We start from the raw sequence: 19,159 nt of genomic DNA, 5'->3' as shown, positions 1-19,159 counted from the left end.
GCGACCCTTTAATACAGTTCCTCATGTTGTGGTGACCCCCAACCATAAAATTATTTTCGTTGCTACTTCATAACTGTAATTTTGCTACTGTAAACAATATGTAATTATATATGTGTTTTCCGATGGTCTTAGGCAACCCACAGGTTGAGAACCACTGGTTTAGATGCTCAACACAGGAGCTGCCCCCTGGTGGTCAGTGTGCTCTCACAGGAGGAGCACCGCTCAGCTGGGCTGACCGCCAGCGTTGGTGGCGGGAGCCTCTTCCTCGACAATGCTAAGGATGTCCTCGCTGCCCGACTGCAGCTTAGGCCCGCTCCCCGCCATTTTGGTTTGGAGATTTCATTTTGTTTATTTTTTTGTTTTTCCTGAAACCTACAAAAACCTAGAGAAATAAGATTAGTTTCCAAGTTGATACTGAGAGTGGTTGTAGTCTTCAGGTTACCCTAGATTTTTACATGATGGCAATAAACTCATTTACAAATTAAATTCCCATACTTTTGAGATTGGTTTCTCCTCATTCTGGATATAGTGACTTGCTCACAGTATGGATGAGGTAGAAAGTAAGTAGATGCTTGTGGGAATTGGAATACAGTAATTTTCATCAGACTGATTGTATCTATTTACTTTTGATTGGCAGGAATATATGGTTTACAGGAAGCATACCTATATGAGGCTTGATGGCTCATCCAAGATCTCGGAAAGGCGGGACATGGTTGCTGATTTTCAGAACAGGTAATTTTAATAGGAATTATAAAATCCTCATTTGGTTTTCCTCTAGAGCTTCAGATGATGAGGTTTAAAAAAATACCAATACATTTCATATTATTAAGTGATCATGATAGTTCCTGCCATTTTAAGAGGTAGCTCAAGCTGCTTATAGCAGTTCAGATCTGTGTGTCTGTGAGAGAGAGAAAACGAATACTTGGTAATTTTTGTGTTTGAAATCTGCTTTCTTACCAAATCAGTGCCTATTTCTTTAGCCAATAAAATAAATGATTTCTGAGTATGAACCAAGACCTTCCTTATGTGGATAATATGTATGTAAAAAAAAGTTGCTAAATGTTAACAGTGGCTATCTCTGGGTGTTAACTTATAGTCTTAGTTCATTATTGCTTACCTGTTTCACTTTGTATGAGTTAAAAAAGAAAACCTTCCTTTTTCCTGCTTTCCCTCTAGCATTGTAGTACAGTGCGGTATGACAACTTGCAGTAGTCTGTAATCTATTCAGCTGGCAGCTCTCAGTTACAGTACTTCTCCTACCTGATAATGAGCCTATGAAATTTCAAATGCTGCCTGCTGGATACTGATGGCTTACAAAGCCATAATTATCCTAAGTGCTGGTTCTCATTGTAATAAGCAGAGTCTGGTTACTGCTCTCTCCAAGGAGAAAGCCAAGCTCTGGTAGTGACAGGTCTGCTGAACTCCACCCTTAATTTTCTTCCTTAAACCTGCAGAGCTAAAGAATAAGAGTAGATCTTATTATTCTATAAATCAGAACATTCTGAATTTCTGGCCTTTAATTGTGTAGTCTGTTACTATTTTACTTTTGAGTTCTTGGGAAGAAAATTAAGCACATAGCCATTTGTATTTAGGTTACAATTGTTTTAATTTCTTTCCTTTTTAATGCATCGTTTACTTCAATTGTAAAATAATTTCGCATAAAACAAATCCATAGTTCAACATAGAATGTCTTCTGATTGAAAGTTTTTGCTATTGCACGATCCTTTACAATAGAGCATAGGTAAGGAGATAGATCCTGACATTTTGGTTTACAGTATATATTCAGGCCAGTAACTTCTAAATTACAACTATACATCTGAATTTAGGAGGCTGTTTGACCAACGATGGAAGGGAAGATCTACTTTGTACCTATTTCAATTTGTTAGATGGGTGCAAGTATGTACATGGCCTAACCTAGTTTCTCACCTATCAGAATCTATCAGCAGATTTTTAAATTGATTATTTGAGACATGTATAAGCATAGTAGTGCCTCCTAGTCTCACCACATTGTTATGAATTGCCCCCCCCCCCAAAAAGTTTACCAGCTGATCTTCATCTTTTCATGATTCTGAAATAAAATGAAGCATATTTTACTTTGTCCTTACTTACTCCAACCTAAGAGCTCCAATAGACAAGAATCTTACATACAAGATCTATAGATTATATATTTTCCCCAGGGTGCCTTTAATTTCTCCAGGCATGCCAGCACCTCTGTGGTATGGGCACACTGTTACGAGGTGGCATGAGTTGTGTGTTAGAAGAAACTCCATTAAGTAATAAGTATTTCACCTACAATTTGTGTTTATTTTTCACTAATATGTTTGATGTTATACATTTGAGGATCTCATGAACAGCAATACTATTATTTTCCAGTTATAATTGGCATTGTTATATCTTACAATAAAACTAGTGTCCCAGTGCATCGATTCGTGCACATTGAAAGGAAGTTAATTAGATGAACTATTTTAATATTGCTATTCGCCCTTTCTCTATAGTAGAAATGTCAACCAAATTCACAATCGACAATGATAGATGGAAACACGTATACAATTGGTGCCAGCAAGAGCTTTATATGTGTCGCATATGTGCAATCAACTTAGAGATATATATATAAAACTTGCTTAATTAGACCTGCTTTCTGATTTAGCTAAACTTTTTCCAGCCCAGTGAAGCACCCCAACTTCTCTTTCAGGTAATTGTCAGCAACACAGCAGTAAATATCAACATGAAGCAGATTATTATTGTAGATCACGCAGGGAGAACAAAGGGTAAAATATTTGACTGTAGCAGTGTTTGACTATATTCTGTGCAGTGAGAAAACCTGAAGTCATTTTCAAGGCCCACCATTTCTTACTTCTTTTCAGTCAGGTCAAGTTTCTAAACTTTCTAAATCTCCATTGTCTTGCTAATGAAGAGAAAATAGGATTCTACCGAGTCTCCTATGTACCTACTCCAGGACCTCTGTGAGGATCAAATGAGAGGAGGCACTTGAAAACGCTTCACAAACATTTGGTTAAACTGTAAAATGTTTGCACCTGGCTATAAAGCAAGTCGGGCTCCTGGCTGAAGAAACTCCAAGGAGGCTAATCGCCAGGAAGGGGAAGCCAGGTGTTGCTACGTGAAGTCATTACCTGGCGCCCACAGCGACCATTTCTGGGCTGGGCTGTGGGCCGAATTTTGCTCCATGAGGTCTTGGCAATGTTGGCTGCAATTTGGTGGGGTGTCACTGTGGGGTGGTGGCTGGGCCTGTGTCCCACTTGGGGGAAGCTGAATGTTGGTTTGTCAGCACCAGGTTCGTGGTGCCGTTTCTTTTTAAATGGCCAGTGTGCGTCATGGCAGCTCCTGCATTGAGCATCTGCCCCCTGGTGGTCAGTGCACATCATAGCTACCGGTCAGATGGATAGACACTTAGCCTTTTATATATATAGATGCCTATTGAGGAAAATTTGAGAAATAGTTAATGAAGAAAATAAAAAGCACCCACAATCCCATTACTATTAACATTTTGGAACATCCCTCTAGTCTTTTATTTATTATTTTTTAAAATATATTTTTATTATTTCATAGAGGAAGGCAGAGGGAGAGAGAGATAGAAATATCAATGATGAGAGAGAATCATTGATCCGCTGCCTCCTACACGCCCCCCCACTGGGGATCGAGCCTGCAACCCGGGCATGTGCCCTTGACCAGAATTGAACCTGGACCCTTCAGTCCTCAGACTGACACTCTATCCACTGAGCCAAACCAGCTCGGGCTCCCTCTAGTCTTTAATGTGTTTGTGGTTATACTTACAGGTTGATACCATCTATATATATAAAAGCCTAAGTGACCGTTATGACCATTCTACCGGTTGCTATGACGCAGAAGCTGCCCCCCTCTCCCCACCTGGTGATCAGTGCGCTCTCACAGCCAACTCCCGAGGTCCCTCCTCCAGGCTGGCTGGCCCCGATCACCCCGATTGCCCCAATTGCCAGCCAGGCCGAGGGACCCCACCCGTGCATGAATTCGTGCACTGGGCCTCTAGTGTTATAGATATGATTGTGTGTCCAGATTTCTTCCACTTATCATTATATCATAAACATTTTCCCATATCATTAAAAAAGTCTTTGTAATCATTATTTTTAATGGTCAGTGTTCCATTATACTGGGTATACTATAATTGTTAAAATTGGTGAATGAGCCCAGGCTGGTGTGGGTCCTGTGCACCAGGAGGTTGCTGGTTTGAGTCCTGGTCAAGGGCACATGCCCCGGTTGTGGCCTTGATTCCTGATGGGAGGCGTGCAGGAGGCAGCCGATGCTTTTCTCTCTCCCTCTCCCTTCCTCTCTCTCTAAAAATCAATAAACTATTCTTTTTTTTAATGGTGAGTGAATATCTTTGTTTTTAAAGCTTTGTCACCATTTTAGGTTATTAATGTAGATTCAAACAAGGTAAATCAGTGAATGAAGGGATGTGAACATTTAAAACTGTGCATTTTGTCAGATTGCTTTATAGAAATTTCTACTGGTTTAGATTCCAACCAGACCTGTAGTATGTTGGCTTGTCATGATTTGGATTTCTGGGTTGTAGAGCTACAGCTGTTCTTCTAGCTGACCCCATTCCCAGAAAACTGGACTATGAATTTAGAGATCAGTATATTTTAGTGACCTTTTTAGTGGAAAAAAAATAAGTAGATATATCTAATTAATGGTCCTAAAATCTTTTATTTAACCTGTGAAGCAATTATTTGGGCAATCCCACTAGCACACAATAGTTTTGAAAAGCTTAGCTCTAAAAGAAGGGTATTTTCACTATTAAATTATACTATTCTTTACTTAGTAAATATCTTATTTTGCACAGCTTTTCTGGAAAACCTTACTTGAGCTTCCAAACACTGCAGCTTTCATAATAGCTTCCAAACACTATTCTCTAAGTAATTCTCTAAGAATTACTTAGAGAATAGTGAGGTGTGTTTTTTTCTTTTGTTTGTTTGTTTGTTTTTTAGCAGTGAGCTTTTTTTTAGTATTAGACAAACTGAAAAAAACAGACTAAAATCTCTTTCCCTGCCTACATTATGAGCTAGATTACAGTTGGGATATGACTAAGAAATAATCCCGTGTCTCACGTATAGGAACAAACTGTGCCTGTGCTGACCAGAAACTTATCAGGCAGATTCCTCCAAATTGGGGTGGAGGGTAGTTCTCAACTTACAAATTTTGAGTGGCTACAGTAGACCAATACAGAGAAATAGACAGGTGTTTTTGAAAACAAAAAAGCATGCCTTGCCAAATATTTTCATTATTATTCATGAAAAGACATCAAAAGAAAAAAATTGTAGTTTCAACTGGAAAGCCCTGTGGCTCAAAGGTCAGCCAGAGTAAACAAGAACTCCTATAAAAAGCCATTTACATTCCCTTCATACAAGATTTATTTATGAGAGATCCTTCCAGGAAAGAGTCTGACTGAGACTAAAGACTGTTTGCCCAGGATGTCCTGACTGGGCAACATTCAGAACATGTGACCAGTGCGTGATCCTAGAAGCCATTCACAAGGTCTTTGCTCTGGTGTGCCTTGGCTGTGGCTTCACTTCTTCCTACCCCATGACATTTACCAAATGGATCCCCCCAATTCTGATCACTCAGGGTGGGCCTTTGGAAAACATGAGAAAAGTGAGTGTGGTGTGGACTTTTCTTTTCTTGGTGAGAGTGTTGTAGAGCTCCAGTGTTGTCTTTCATTCTGGCTCAGCAAGTCTTTATTTACATGCCCAGCACTATTTGGGTATTTTAAAGCAAAGTGGCCTCAGTGGGTCATTAACTAAAGAAGAGTAAGAGTATAGTTAGGCATGTCTTTACTACATGATTTCATAAACCAGCTAGAAGCATGGTCTCTAATCTAAGGCCTTATTCCATCACGGACCCTTAGTTGATACCCATTTTCAGCCCTCTAGAGGGCACCCAAACCATCATGTTGCCTTAAGTTTTGCTAATTTATTTTTACCTAGATTTCTTTCCCTGGTGTTTTTTTTTTCTATGTATAGTCCCTGTGTATAAGTGATTACCAGATCTTGGATCTTATCTCTCTGACTGTCCAGACTCATTTTTCTGCTTCTACTCCTTCTTTTATTGTGGTTACCAACTGCATTCTCCCTCCCACCCTGTCTGACCCCTGTCCCCCAGTCCCCACCCAAGCTCAGACTGTGGACTTCTTTCCGATTTACCAAAAAAGTTCTAGCCATTGGGTGACTCCCATCAGCTCTCACACAGTATCGGAGAGAAGCCTCTGATCCCTAACCCCACCTCTGTACCCACCAAAGCAGGAGAGAGAGATGTATGGGGAAGAGAAATCTTCTCAGGGCCAGAGTGGGAAGGATTGTCCTATAGAGGTTAGTACAGCCTAGAAAGCTCAGTTTTTATTTGAAGATTTATTGTGGTTAAGTATTCTCCTATGGGCTGTGAGGTATCAAACTTCCATTTTCAGGGGTCCTCAAACTACGGCCCGCAGGCCACATGCAAATACAAATATTGTATTTGTTACCGTTTTGTTTTTTTACTTCAAATTAAGATATGTGCAGTGTGCATAGAAATTTGTTCATAGTTTTTTTTTAGACTGTAGTCCGGCCCTTCAACCGTCTGAGGGACAGTGAACTGGCCCCATGTTTAAAAAGTTTGAGGACCCCTGATTTACATCATCCGATATCTATGGGAAAATGTGTTTATAAACTGGCAAATGCCTTTTAACTTATTGGTTTGCCCTGTATGATTTAACCATAAAAGAGACATCTAATAAATTATATAAATAAAATTATGAAATGTTAAATTTCATGATAAAATTCAAGGATAAACTAGTAGAACTTTTTTGTAAGAGTATAGTGCTTTTGGAATCATGCCCTACAAGAGGCCTCCAAACATGCTCTGTTTGTTATCCATGCGTGCCTCTAGGAAAGTTGTGTTTAACTAAATGCAGATAATGGACAGATTTCTACTAGGACCTATCTTTACAAATTAACCAGGATGCTTATTTCAAAATAGCTCCCTCTTTGATATTCATGTTTGCGCTTGCTATGTCATCAGTTAATTGCTTCAACTGTATTCAGAGCATCTCTATTTTATATCTAGGAAGTAGACCTTCAGCAGTCAAGTGACTTTATCAGGGAAGAACAGCATCTAGGGATGAAAGCATCCTGATGTCAACATGTTTCCTTTTTTTTTTTTACTTGAATCTACAGAATAAAATTCATTTTACATTGGGATTTAGTACCTATATACCATCTCTGAGATCTTACAAGACAGTACTTTTCCTTGTGACCTGTAATGATGTGTTATAATTTTTTGTTGTTAATCTTCTCTGAGGATATTTTTCCCATTGATTTTCAGAGAGAGTGGAAGGGAGGTTGGGAGGGGGAGAGAGAGAGAAACATCAATGTGAGAGAGACACATTGATTGGTTGCTTTTCCATATGTGCCCCCCGACTGGAGGCCAGGATCAAACCTGCAACCCAGGTATTTACCCTTGACTGCGACCCTTCGGTGCTTGGGCTATCGCTCTAACCACTGAACCACACCAGCCATGACTATAATGTTTTCTAATCTGTTCTATTTCTTTTGTTTTTTTTTATAGTTTAAAATTTTATTTACAAAACTTCATACTATAATTCCACTTGCATTTTGATTGTATAATACATTGTAGATATCTTTTCACATGAGTACATAGCACTATACTATGTCATTTTATTTTATTAATTTAAATTCTTTATTGTTTAAAGTATTACATATGTCTCCTTTTTCCCCCATTGATCTCTCCCTGCTCGCTCCCACCCCCACCCCCCCAGCACATGCTCTCATCCCCCTACTGTCTATATTCATTGGTTAGGCTTATATGCATACATACAAGTCCTTTGGTTGATCTCTTACCCCCACACCTTCCCTGCCTTCCCTCTGAGGTTTGACGGTCTGTTCAATGGTTCTATGTCTCTGTATCTTTTTTGTTGTTGTTCATCAGTTTATGTTGTTCATTATATTCTACAAATGAGTGAGATCATGTGATATTTATCTTTATCCGGCTGGCTTACTTCACTTAGCATAATGCTCTCCAGGTCTATCTGTGCTGTTGCAAATGATAAGAGTGCTTTCTTTTTTACAACAGCATAGTATTCCATTGTGTGGATGTACCACAGTTTTCTAATCCACTCATCTGCTGATGGGCACTTAGGCTATTTCCAATCTTAGCTATTGTAAATTGTGCTGCTGTGAACATTCTTTCATGACTAATGATAGGTGTGACCTACAATTTGAATAACACCAATCTAAATGAATTTCCAGTTGTATTTCTCATTATAGTCATGAAAAAAAGATATGCCGCTTGATTTAGAGCAGCGGTCGCCAACCTTTTGGACCTCACGGACCACCAGTGGTCTGAGGACCACCGGTTGACGACGCTGATTTAGAGGGCAGTAAAGTTTGCTCATCAGTATAATGCAAACCTTTAGAAATATTCTAGAAATATTCTAGAAAATAACATTGGGTGGCAGGAATGTGAAAATGCGAGATAATCTTAAATGTTTATGTTATTTGCAAGAACTGGACTCAAACTGAGCCTCTAATTCAGGGGTCCTCAAACTTTTTAAACAGGGGGCCAGTTCACTGTCCCTCAGACCGTTGGAGGGCCGAACTATAGTTTAAAAAAAAACTATGAACAAATTCCTATGCACACTGCACATATCTTATTTTGAAGTAAAAAAACAAAACGGGAACAAATACAATATTTGTATTTGCATGTGGCCCGCGGGCCGTAGTTTGAGGACCCCTGCGTCTAATTGTATGTGTATATAGATAAATCTTACAGTCAGGGCCTGCTTTCTGTAATCTGGCATGGCCTTGTTCCTAAAAGATACTCAATAAATACTTTGTTGCCTGATTGAATAACAGTGGCATCTACTGTTTTATTTGTAATTCTAGGTTTCTTTAAAGGGATATATAATATAAAGGGAAACAGAAAACTATATCTGATTGTTTCTTTGTAAGAGCTATGTTGGCATTCATAAAAAAGTACTTTAATTCCAGTCTGTCTTCATGGGTTAATCCTAAGTTCAACTTAATACATACATAGAAGTCATGACCTAGGTCTTAGTCTCAAGAGCTTGAGTCATTTTTCTGAGACTGGCTTTCTTCATTTGAAAATGAGTGCTTTGGAATTATAATTAGTAGTTAAATTACTGGAAGTTATGATTCCTGGGGAAAACACCAGGAAATACTGATTTATTTATATCCTCTATATGGACTATGAATGGTTTGACTTGTTAAAAATATGACTGTTACATATAGACAAAGGCCTCTACTTCCATGATAACATACTTTTCTGTCATATGTGCTACATGTTTATAACTTTCTTGCCTTTCAGTCAGTATTAGTGGGCGGCAAAAGTATATCTGCAAATTGGAAGGTGATAACCATGGTTTGATCTTAGCAACAGAGCACCTTTGTACAGTGTGTCAAAGAAATGTTAGATCAGGCCTGTGTAACCACCAAAACTCTTTCTAGCCTTAGATCTGCATTCAGGGATTCCTCTCTTATGCCACATGCCCTTTTTATTTTTCAATTTTTTCCTCTTAACATATCCCTCCCTCTTCTGCAGGAATGACATCTTTGTGTTCCTGCTAAGCACCCGAGCTGGAGGACTGGGTATCAATCTCACTGCTGCAGATACAGTAAGTCATGAGAGCCAATACATTGAATATGCAGGTTTTCTACTATAAATACGTTGTTCAGTTGGTATCACCCTTTGCTTTGTGTCACAAACTTTTTTCTTTGCCATTGGTGACAGTAGTTGTGCTTTGCCTGGAACTGGAACATATTAGCTTTCCTTTGGACTTTTCTATCCATTCTGTTGGAATAAATTTTTTATGCATTCATTCAACAAATACTTGATGAATGCCTACTATGTGTCTCATACTATTCTAAACACTTGGAATGTGTCAGTGAATAAACACTGGAAAAAAATCAGCCAAGTCAATCAGGAGCTCTAACTAAACAAATCAGGAAGCATTGTTTTATCACTCTTATGCATTATTTCATCATAGGAAAACATCATATTTTTGTATCCCAAACTTCAAAAGGTAGTTGGAGAGCAATGAAATTGGAATTAAAAAAATAAAATAAAAGACATTTCATCAAATGAACTATCCTTTCATACCCAATCTTCTTGTGGGGATACTTCAGCATCTGAAAGGGAGAAGAAAAGAACATTCCTTTTAAATCTCAGAAATATTCCCAGGATTCAAATATATTTAATAATTTCCGTAATCTTGAGACATAAAAATGCATAAATGGGAAATTGTTTTGTAGAAGGCATGCCTCTAAAAATGCCATCTCATGTGGCGGTTGTGGAGCCTCTATGAAATACTGAGCATCACAGTTCCCACAAATAGAAGGATGCATACTGGAGGGTCATGGATAAATGAAATACAAGGGTGGAGAGGCTTGAATAGATGCACAGCAGCAGAGCTGGAACTAAATTCCACACGTCCTAGTCTCCACTCCTAGGCTGTGTCCCCCCTTTTTCCTTACTCACTACTACATAGAACTGCCTACTTTCACCCTGGCTGGTGTGTCTAGGTGGTTAGAGCGTCAGCCCATGCACGAAGGGTAGTGGGTTTGATTCCCGGTCAAGGGCATATACCTGGGTTGCAGGTTTGATCCCTGACTCTGGTCAGAGCATGTGCAATCAATGTTTTCTCCCCCCCCCCCCCCCCCCCCCCGTCCCTTTCTTCCCCTTCCTTCCTTCCTCTCTCTGTAAAAAATCAATCGAAAAAAAATATCCTAAGATGACGATTTAACAACAAAAAAAAGAATGAAAATCAGATTCTAAATATCAACCATAGGATCAGCTATACCTTCCTTGGCAACTAAACCTCTTCAACCAGTTAACCAGGTTGGGACAGGGCTCCAGGGCCTGAGGACCACGGGGGCATAGCTAGCTAGGTATATTCTGTCTTACGTGCACATCATTAGCCACAGTCATCTTAAGGGAAGGCTATCATTGGTGGTAGGTGCTGTTCTTACGGGTTTTCTGATATGGTGGCTCACTTGGTAGCATATCGGATAGCAGAAATTTGGCTTTCTCTTTGCCCCTTGCTTCTCTGTAAGCATTTTATACTGTCCCAACTTGAAGTCATACTGACAATGTGAATAAAAGATTCATCCCTTTCTCCTAGCTGATCTTTTGGACTCCAATCTCAGCCCCCAGCCTCATACCTACTCTGTTTATACCCTTCTTTACAACCATGCCACTCCCTTGCTTAAAACTCTTCAGGAATTCTCCATCATCTACAAGATAAGCTCCTTTACATGGCATACAGGCCCTTCATTTTGTGGCCTTTATCTCCCTTTCCAGCCTAATAAACAGATTACTTCCCCTTCTAAAATTTACCTCATAGAAATGATTTACTTGTAGTTTTCCTGAACACACCATCCTGTATCACACTGTTGCATAAACTGTTCCCTCAACATAGATCACTCTTCGTCCACCTGGTAAATTTTAAAAGCTCATTTTTGATCAGGGGTTGTTGTGTTATATGGCCTAGTCATGCTTCTCTGCTAAGATGACTAAGATGACATTTGAGCCAAGTTCTGAAGAAAGTAAGGAAGCAAGCCAAGCATATATCTGTCAGAAAGAAGAGCATTCCAGGCAGAGGAAATAAATGCAAAGCCCTGAGGTGAGAACATGCTTGGCATAATCAGGCAACAGCAAACAGCCCTATTTAAGTGGAACATAATGAATGAGGGAGTGGTGTGAGATGAATGTTGCAGAAGCAGGTCATGTAGGTCTTAATAGGCCATGGTAAGGATTTTGAGATGGGAAGTCACTGGAAGAATTAGAACGGACATCTAACGTGAATTGGCTTAGGTTTTAAATGTGTTCCTCTGGCTTGGGTATAGGGTAGGGGTGGGGAGAACTATAGGGAGCAAGGTAGAATTAAGTTCAGTTAAAAGTTAGACACAGATGATGGTGATGGACAAGGGTTGAAGCAGTGAAAGTGGTGAGAAATAATTGGAGTCTGCATGTATTTTGAAGGCACAGCCAATAGAGTTTGCTGCCAGATTGGATGTGGGACATGCAGGAGGTGTGATGAAGAGCTCCAATGTGTTTGATCTCAGCAGCTGGAATGAATTACTAATTAAGGGGAATATTTGGGGAGCAGATTTGATTGGGGGGACTCAAATGTTTGGTTTTGGGGGGATTAAGTTCAAGATTTTTAGCAAACACTAAATAGCAATGTCACGCAGGCAATGGGGTCTCTGGAGTTCAGGAGAAAGATTGGGGCTGAAGATGTGTTTTGGAATCATCGGGTCAGAGATGATCATTTAAGGCCATGAGGCTGGATAAGTTCATTTGATCAAAATATATTTTCCTTTGCAGCCTGCCTATTTTAGGATTGGTCTATGGTTTCTTAAGGAATAGTTCCCCTAGTTGTCCAATTGAATGGTCAAAAAAATAAGCAGGTTTGAGGGGGAGAGATCTGCATCATGCTTCCAGTGTTCACATAGTTTGCCTTGTGGGGTAAGAGCTCCTGCCAGCCACTGAGAACCAAAATAGGCCCTTAATCCATAGCTAGGGAGTAGAAATAGGAATTCCCTTTTCATCCTGGGGGCTAAAGAGGGGCTCTGAATATTCTGAGTTCTCAATTCCAAAATAATTTACATTAATTTTGAAGGGAGGGCTTGGGGATTCACTTGTAAATTAAAACCTTCTGGAATACTCAGAAAAATGAGACCACAGATTGAAATGAATTCCTAGGTTATGGTTTGTGTGAAGTCAGGTTATACTCTCTGTGTATTATTAGAGAAACAATAGGCTTAACTGCTTGCCTGGTTGGTGTTTTTCCTTTGTCCTGAGTTTATTTAGCTTTGGAAGATCCCCAGAGACATTTACGGACAAGAAGAGCATAGTCAGCCTAAAATGCGAGAAAAAACTCAATCTCTGATGACGAGAATGCATATATAACCGTGCTTATAAACAGTGGGACTCCGGCCCACTCTGTGAGTAAAAACATGATTTTAGCTTGTGACTAATGGCAGCTGCCCCTCACTGTCTGTGTTCTTCCTGAAGTAGGGGTCTCTTTGCCTTTGACTCTTTAGTGAGGGGTTGTTACAATCTGCACTGTTTGTTTTGTTTCTGTGTCACACGTGTAAATGCTTACGTGTAGAGAGAGAGTGAGGAGCTTTTGTCCCTTGGTTGCAATGTGAGAAGTCCTTTGTTCCTGTGAGACAACATGGGACCGCTTTCAGCCCTCCCAAGGGACTGCACTTCCACTCCTTCTCTAGGGGAGGGGGGTTCTACCCTCCAAGTGCTGGTCTCGTTTTCCATTTCAGTTTCTCTCCCCTGAAACTACTTCTCATTGACCTATAGCTAAGTGCCTCAACCTCTTCTCAACTCTCACCTCCCCCTGTCATTTCTGTCCAGCCTGGTGTTTACAGCTTCATGAAAGATACTGACTATTAATATATTTCCCCTTAGTCATTGCTGGGCCACGCTTTGTGGGTTGACTTGCTGTCATTTTTCCTAATTAAGTCCGTTGTTCTGATGCCTTCATTATTATTTGTTTTTCTCCAGAATGTCTCACTGAGTTCCATAAACCTGATTACCAAATGCAGGTGTCTTCTCTGTCCCACTGCCTTGGTCATTGTCTCCTCGATTCCCCGCCCCCATCCCGAATTCCTGTCATAGCTGATTCAGTGTTCATTTTATTGTAAAATTAGATAATAAGCATACAACTAGGTTAGTTTTTCATTCTCGTTCTTCTTTTAACTTATTAACTTATGCATATTTCATATTCTTTTCCCCTAGGCAAGTATTTTTCTAAATAGAATCTTATTTTAGTCTCTCTTCCTCCCAAATTCCTCACCTCTTTTAATCCATTTAAATGATAAATAGCCACTAAATTTGTCAGGGGAGGAAGGGGTTGAAGTTAAATTGCAAACCTATCTCCTTAGGCCAGTGATGGCGAACCTTTTGAGCTCAGCGTGTCAGCATTTTGAAAAACCCTAACTTAACTCCGGTGCCATGTCACATATAGAAATTTTTTGATATTTGCAACCATAGTAAAACAAAGACTTATATTTTTGATATTTATTTTTATATTATTTTAAATGCCATTTAAACAAAGGAAAATCCACCAAAATGAGTTCGAGTGTCACCTCTGACACATGTCATAGGTTCGCCGTCACTGCCTTAGGCTTTAATCTTCTTACTGTTTATGAGCTCAAAAAAGACAAGTGGAATCAGGTTTGGTTTCCCCTGAGACTTCCAGTCAAAAAATGTAAATGTTATGGAAGCACCTATGAAATGGAACATCCCATAATGAATTTAGCTGACCCAATGCCTCAGGCTTTGACACTAAAAGTACTATGTTTAGGTGTGACATAAGCCCTCATTTTCCACATATGTAGTCATTTTAGGTATAGTAGGCAAGTAATGTTCCCCACTAGTCCAGTTGACAGTCTCCTTTTTATTAACTCAGCCTTCTCTTCTCCTCGAAAGTTTAAACAGATTTTCTAGAATTTTGCCTATCTTGTTGAAACTGCAAAATGCCCTGTGGTCAGGTTTGCTGTGCTACTCTACAAGTGACAAGTGTTGTGCACTTCCAAATCCTAGTTCTGTGGATACTGGATTATCAATAAGCTTTCACAGTGATTTCTTTCTTTGGCAGGCAGTTTATAATTCTCTCCCCAAAAATTCTAACCTATACTAAAAATTGAGGAGTTATACCTGATACAGAAGCAACACAAAGGAAAAACCAATGGGGTTCTTACTAGAGGTGAAATGGGACAACAAATGGGTCTGGGCTGCCTGTCACTACTTGAGCCAATTAAGCAGAGACGGCGTTGAATCATATATGATTATTATTCTAATAATGCCAGCAGTATCGGAAAGTAGCAGGTCATCCACGAAGAATCTGCTCTAACACCTCCTGCTAGCTGGTTGATTATAGAGGGATAAGGAAGAGAGGCTGCATGGAAGGGGGAAGGGGGAAGGGGGAAGGAGGGGTTGGGGTGGCTACAGGGTCTATGGTCCCTTGTGTCTCCTTCCAGGACCTTGAAGTCCAATAACAAGGTAATTAATTTTCAATGGTGTTAAAACCAGCTCCACCAGTTCTTGGGACGCTGAGAATGGTTAGCATTCCTGAGGCAAACTCCGTGAGGAGGTCAGGGTCTAGGTACAGCAACCAAATCAGATCACAGCACATCTTGTTCCTTGTCCTCAAAATGTATTTTCTTTTCTGAGGAATGGACCCATCTAGGCCCCAGGGTGTCTCTTACCTTTTTACCACTCTGTCTTTCTTCTTGCAGCACATCCTCTAGTTTCCCAAGGTCTGTAAGAAAGCCTCTTATCTATAGTTGGTAAGGTGAATAATCATTATACAACTGTGGTCCTATTCTTTTTTGTTTTGTTTTATTAATCTTCACCAGAGGATATTTTTTCCATTGATTTTTAGAGAGAGTGGAAGGGAGGGGGAGAGATAGAAAGAGAGAAAGAAACATCAGTGTGAGAGAGACACATCAATTGGTTGCCTCTTGCACACGCCCGACCCAGGGATTGCGCCTGCAGCGGAGGTACATGCCCTTGATTGGAATCGAACCCATGACCCTTCAGTCCACGGGCCAAGGACACTCTCACCCCTGAGCCAAACCGGCTAGGGTGTGGTCCTATTCTTATTGTGTGCCCTTCCTCCCTATCGTTTCCCCCTGTTAATATTATCACCTTAAATCTGTGAGATTAGTTCTATATGGGAAGTGTCTTGCTGCTGAATTGTATTATTCCTGACCTATTATAATTTCTCTTTATGGATTTTTGGCTCTGAATCCTTTCAGGGAAAAGGGACGTTGGGTCTCTTTTGTCACTGCTTTTGGTTTATGGGGTGGCGGAGTTCTGAAGTCCTCCCTGTCTGACAAAAGAAGGAGGGAGCCAAAAAGGGGAAAACAGTTTTAAGTGAAGTCGATAGATAATCCATGCTTCATTGACTGAATCATAAGTGTAAGCTGTTTTAGTCTTACTTTTTGGACACAGTGATGCTGATGGCTTCTAATGTGAGCCCTATTCTGTGTGAGCAAGCAGTCATGTAAATATAGGCATATATTCTATGAAAACAGAAGCAAATAAAACACAGAGGTTAGTGCATACAGTAAATCATAAACCAGTAGAGAAGATTTTTAGATCAAGGCTTCCGGTGGAATGATACCACACAGTGACAATCTGATAGATTGTAGTTACATTTCTGGTGAGGTCTGGGACCAATGTGGCATACACAGACACAGCCTTAAAAACAAAACTTTGGTCGTAGCCGGTTTGGCTCAGTGGATAGAGCGTCGGTCTGTGGACTGAAGTATCCCGGGTTCGATTCCAGTCAAGGGCATGTACCTCGAATGCAGGCTCAATCCCCAGCCCTGTTCAGGTCACATGCAGGAGGCAACCAATTGATGTGTCTCTCTCACACTGATGTTTCTCTCTCTCTTTCTCTCCCCCTCCCTTCCACTCTTTCTAAAAATCAATGGAAAAATATCCTCTGGTGAGAATTAACAAAACAAAAACTTTGAAGACATTTAATTATACAGTGGGGCCTTGACTTACGAGTGTCCTGACTAACGAGTTTTTAGTTAACGAGCTCCTTAACGAGCTCGGTCTCGGAAGGAATTAAACTCATAAGTCAAGGCCCCACTGTACTGGAATCCAGTACCCACAATTAGACATTGTAGTTTTATTTAAAGCATAATTTTTCTCCTTAAGATTACCCTTATTTTCAAAGAGATTATATCAAGTCTATTTTTTTGTTTGTCCTAACTGTTTGCATAAACACGAGAGTAGCAATTGATCAAATTGATCACACAGGCGTTCTCAGATTTGCTTTGCTGGATTTCATTCATTGATAGGGAATCTTTAGATTGAGCTCTAGTGAACTGTAGGCCTTTGAGGGCAGAGAAGCCAAAGCCAAGGTTTCCTGGAATACCTGTATGGTTTGGGTCGTATTCTCAAGTCCTTGAGGTCCCCAAGGTGTCTTGAGGACACCTTGCCATATTTCAGGAAAGCAACCTTCATTCCTTACCTGGAAAGAGTGTCATGAACCATGTGACCAAGCAAGGTACCAGGCTATTTCTACAAGGCTTATCGCTTCAAATTCAATCTTCATCCTCAAAGCTTGCTGGTGACATCCAGAATCCTGGCATGTCACTTTCAGACATGACATTCCACTCAAAGTCTTGGTTAATAAAACCACACTTGGAAACTGACTTTATGTCCTGTTATGAAGAAATTAGATTCTTATTGGATTTATGCAAATAAATATGCTGCCATGAGAACAGTAATAGTCATTCATTAGGAGTTCCCAAATTCTGGAGGGGACAGGTAGGAAGAAAAATGTAAATGCCTTAATATTGCTTATGAAGGTATAATTTACCAGATTGCTTTAAGAAAAGAAACAAGTTTCCTTATGTCTGAAAAACAAAAGATTAAAAATCAACAATACTTTCAACAACAAAAATGAGTTATTTTCAGTTCATTCAGTCCCATAATCAATTTTTGTTTCTCTTGATTTTTCTTGCCAGTACTTCTATAAATCCAGATACTTTAAATATATTTTCATTTCAGAGAAGAAGGGAGAGGGAGAGAGAGATAGAAACATCAATGATGAGAGAGAATCATTGATCAGCTGCCTCCTGCACACCCCTTATGGGGATCCAGCCTGCAACCCAGGCATGTGCCCTTGTCCGGAATCGAACCCAGGACGCTTCAGTCCGAAGGCCGACACTCTATCCACTCTATCCAAACCAGCTAGGGTAAATTTAGGTACTTTATAGAGTTCTAATAATTTTCATCCAGTTCGAAGGGGATGATCTGAAACTATTCTAAGTGATATGTAATTTAAAATAAGTCAGAGTTCTTTCCATGGATCTCTCAGAAGATGTAACATTTTTGCAAATGCATTATAACAAAACAGTGACTGTCTCTAAATAACAAGAAATTTAAAATGACACGGTTATGGATTTGATTATAATGCAATTTACACGGAACCCTGTCCTTTCTGCAAAACACAATATTCCAGAATAACAGTTATAAATGAAAGTATATCCGAATTTATAGACTCCTGGAGATTTTTACATAATTTCCAGAACATCCACTTTAATATGCATACATAAATAAAATATAGTTATTATTTCTTTATTTGACAAAGTTTCCCATGTACCTTAAGCATAAAATTTGCCTTCATAAGGAGAGAAAACAAATCCTTGAGGCATTCCAGGGCCTATTGGAATGACTTAAAGCCATTCTGGGTCAAGAAAAAGTTTCTTAAAATTCAAACCCTGGGAAGGTTGTCAAACATATTTGACCAAAAGATTGTATATTAATTATTATTATGAAACTATTAAATTATGTATTCAAAGTAACAACAAAAGGGTATTAAACACAAACATAGGTTAATAAAACATCAGTTCCCATGATTAAGAAGATGGCTTTTTTTTAAGTAATCAAGTATGTGATTAGTATAACAATATATAACCATTTCAATACTTTACAGTTTTGCTTCCTAGGCAAATACAGGAAAAGCTGTTTTCCTTTTAACAGACTGGAAAACGACCAAACAAATTCTGTATTAGTTTACTGTCGATTCATTTATCTAATTAAGTGTATTATTCAGTTTACCTATACAGTAGGTCCTTGGGTTACGGCGCGATGTAACGCGATTTTCGCCATAAGTCGGAACCCACCTATATAAGCGCCTACGTCACTCACATGGAGCACATACACAGCAGTAATGAAGTGAAACAGTAAAAAAAATTTAAAAGGAAAATAACAATTCCTGACCTTTACTTCTGGTAAATAAATAATAAAAAAACAAAACACATATGTACATACGTCAAAATGACGGAACTTTTTTTTTTTTTATAAATAAATGGGAGGTGGCAACATAACCACGAAACGACATACGTCAAGTCCAACATAACCTGAGGACTTCCTGTATATTTCTTTTTTCTTCTTCCTCCATATAATTTGTTCTCAACTTGCACAGCTCCTCTGCAATTTTCCTAGTCCCTTTCAGTTTGTTTTTTTTTACTTCTTCTTAACTCATTCAGAGATAACCAACTTAAGAACCATCTATTTTCAATTCCATATTACTAAAATCATATAATTTCTT

The 19,159-nt window shown here is 39.4% G+C and overlaps 1 protein-coding gene across 7 annotated transcripts in view; it reads left to right on the top strand.

Annotated features, from left to right (window-relative positions):
* INO80 (INO80 complex subunit) overlaps positions 1–19,159 on the top strand; it is a 146,958-nt gene that overhangs the window by 110,309 nt on the left and 17,490 nt on the right. For all 7 annotated transcript variants that reach the window (XR_002830330.1, XM_023757479.1, XM_023757481.1 and 4 more), the window contains 2 exons: positions 638–732; positions 9,607–9,679. Coding sequence is in view for 6 of the 7 variants with exons in the window: in XM_023757479.1 (XP_023613247.1) it covers positions 638–732; positions 9,607–9,679 (168 nt within the window). In the remaining variant the exon portion in view is untranslated. The remainder of the gene's footprint in view (positions 1–637; positions 733–9,606; positions 9,680–19,159) is intronic.

This window comes from Myotis lucifugus, unplaced genomic scaffold (assembly GCF_000147115.1).
Source record: "Myotis lucifugus unplaced genomic scaffold, Myoluc2.0 scaffold_109, whole genome shotgun sequence".
NCBI lineage: Eukaryota > Metazoa > Chordata > Mammalia > Chiroptera > Vespertilionidae > Myotis > Myotis lucifugus.
Note: the sequence above shows the minus strand (reverse complement) of the source record. Positions and strands in the feature narration are given on the sequence as shown.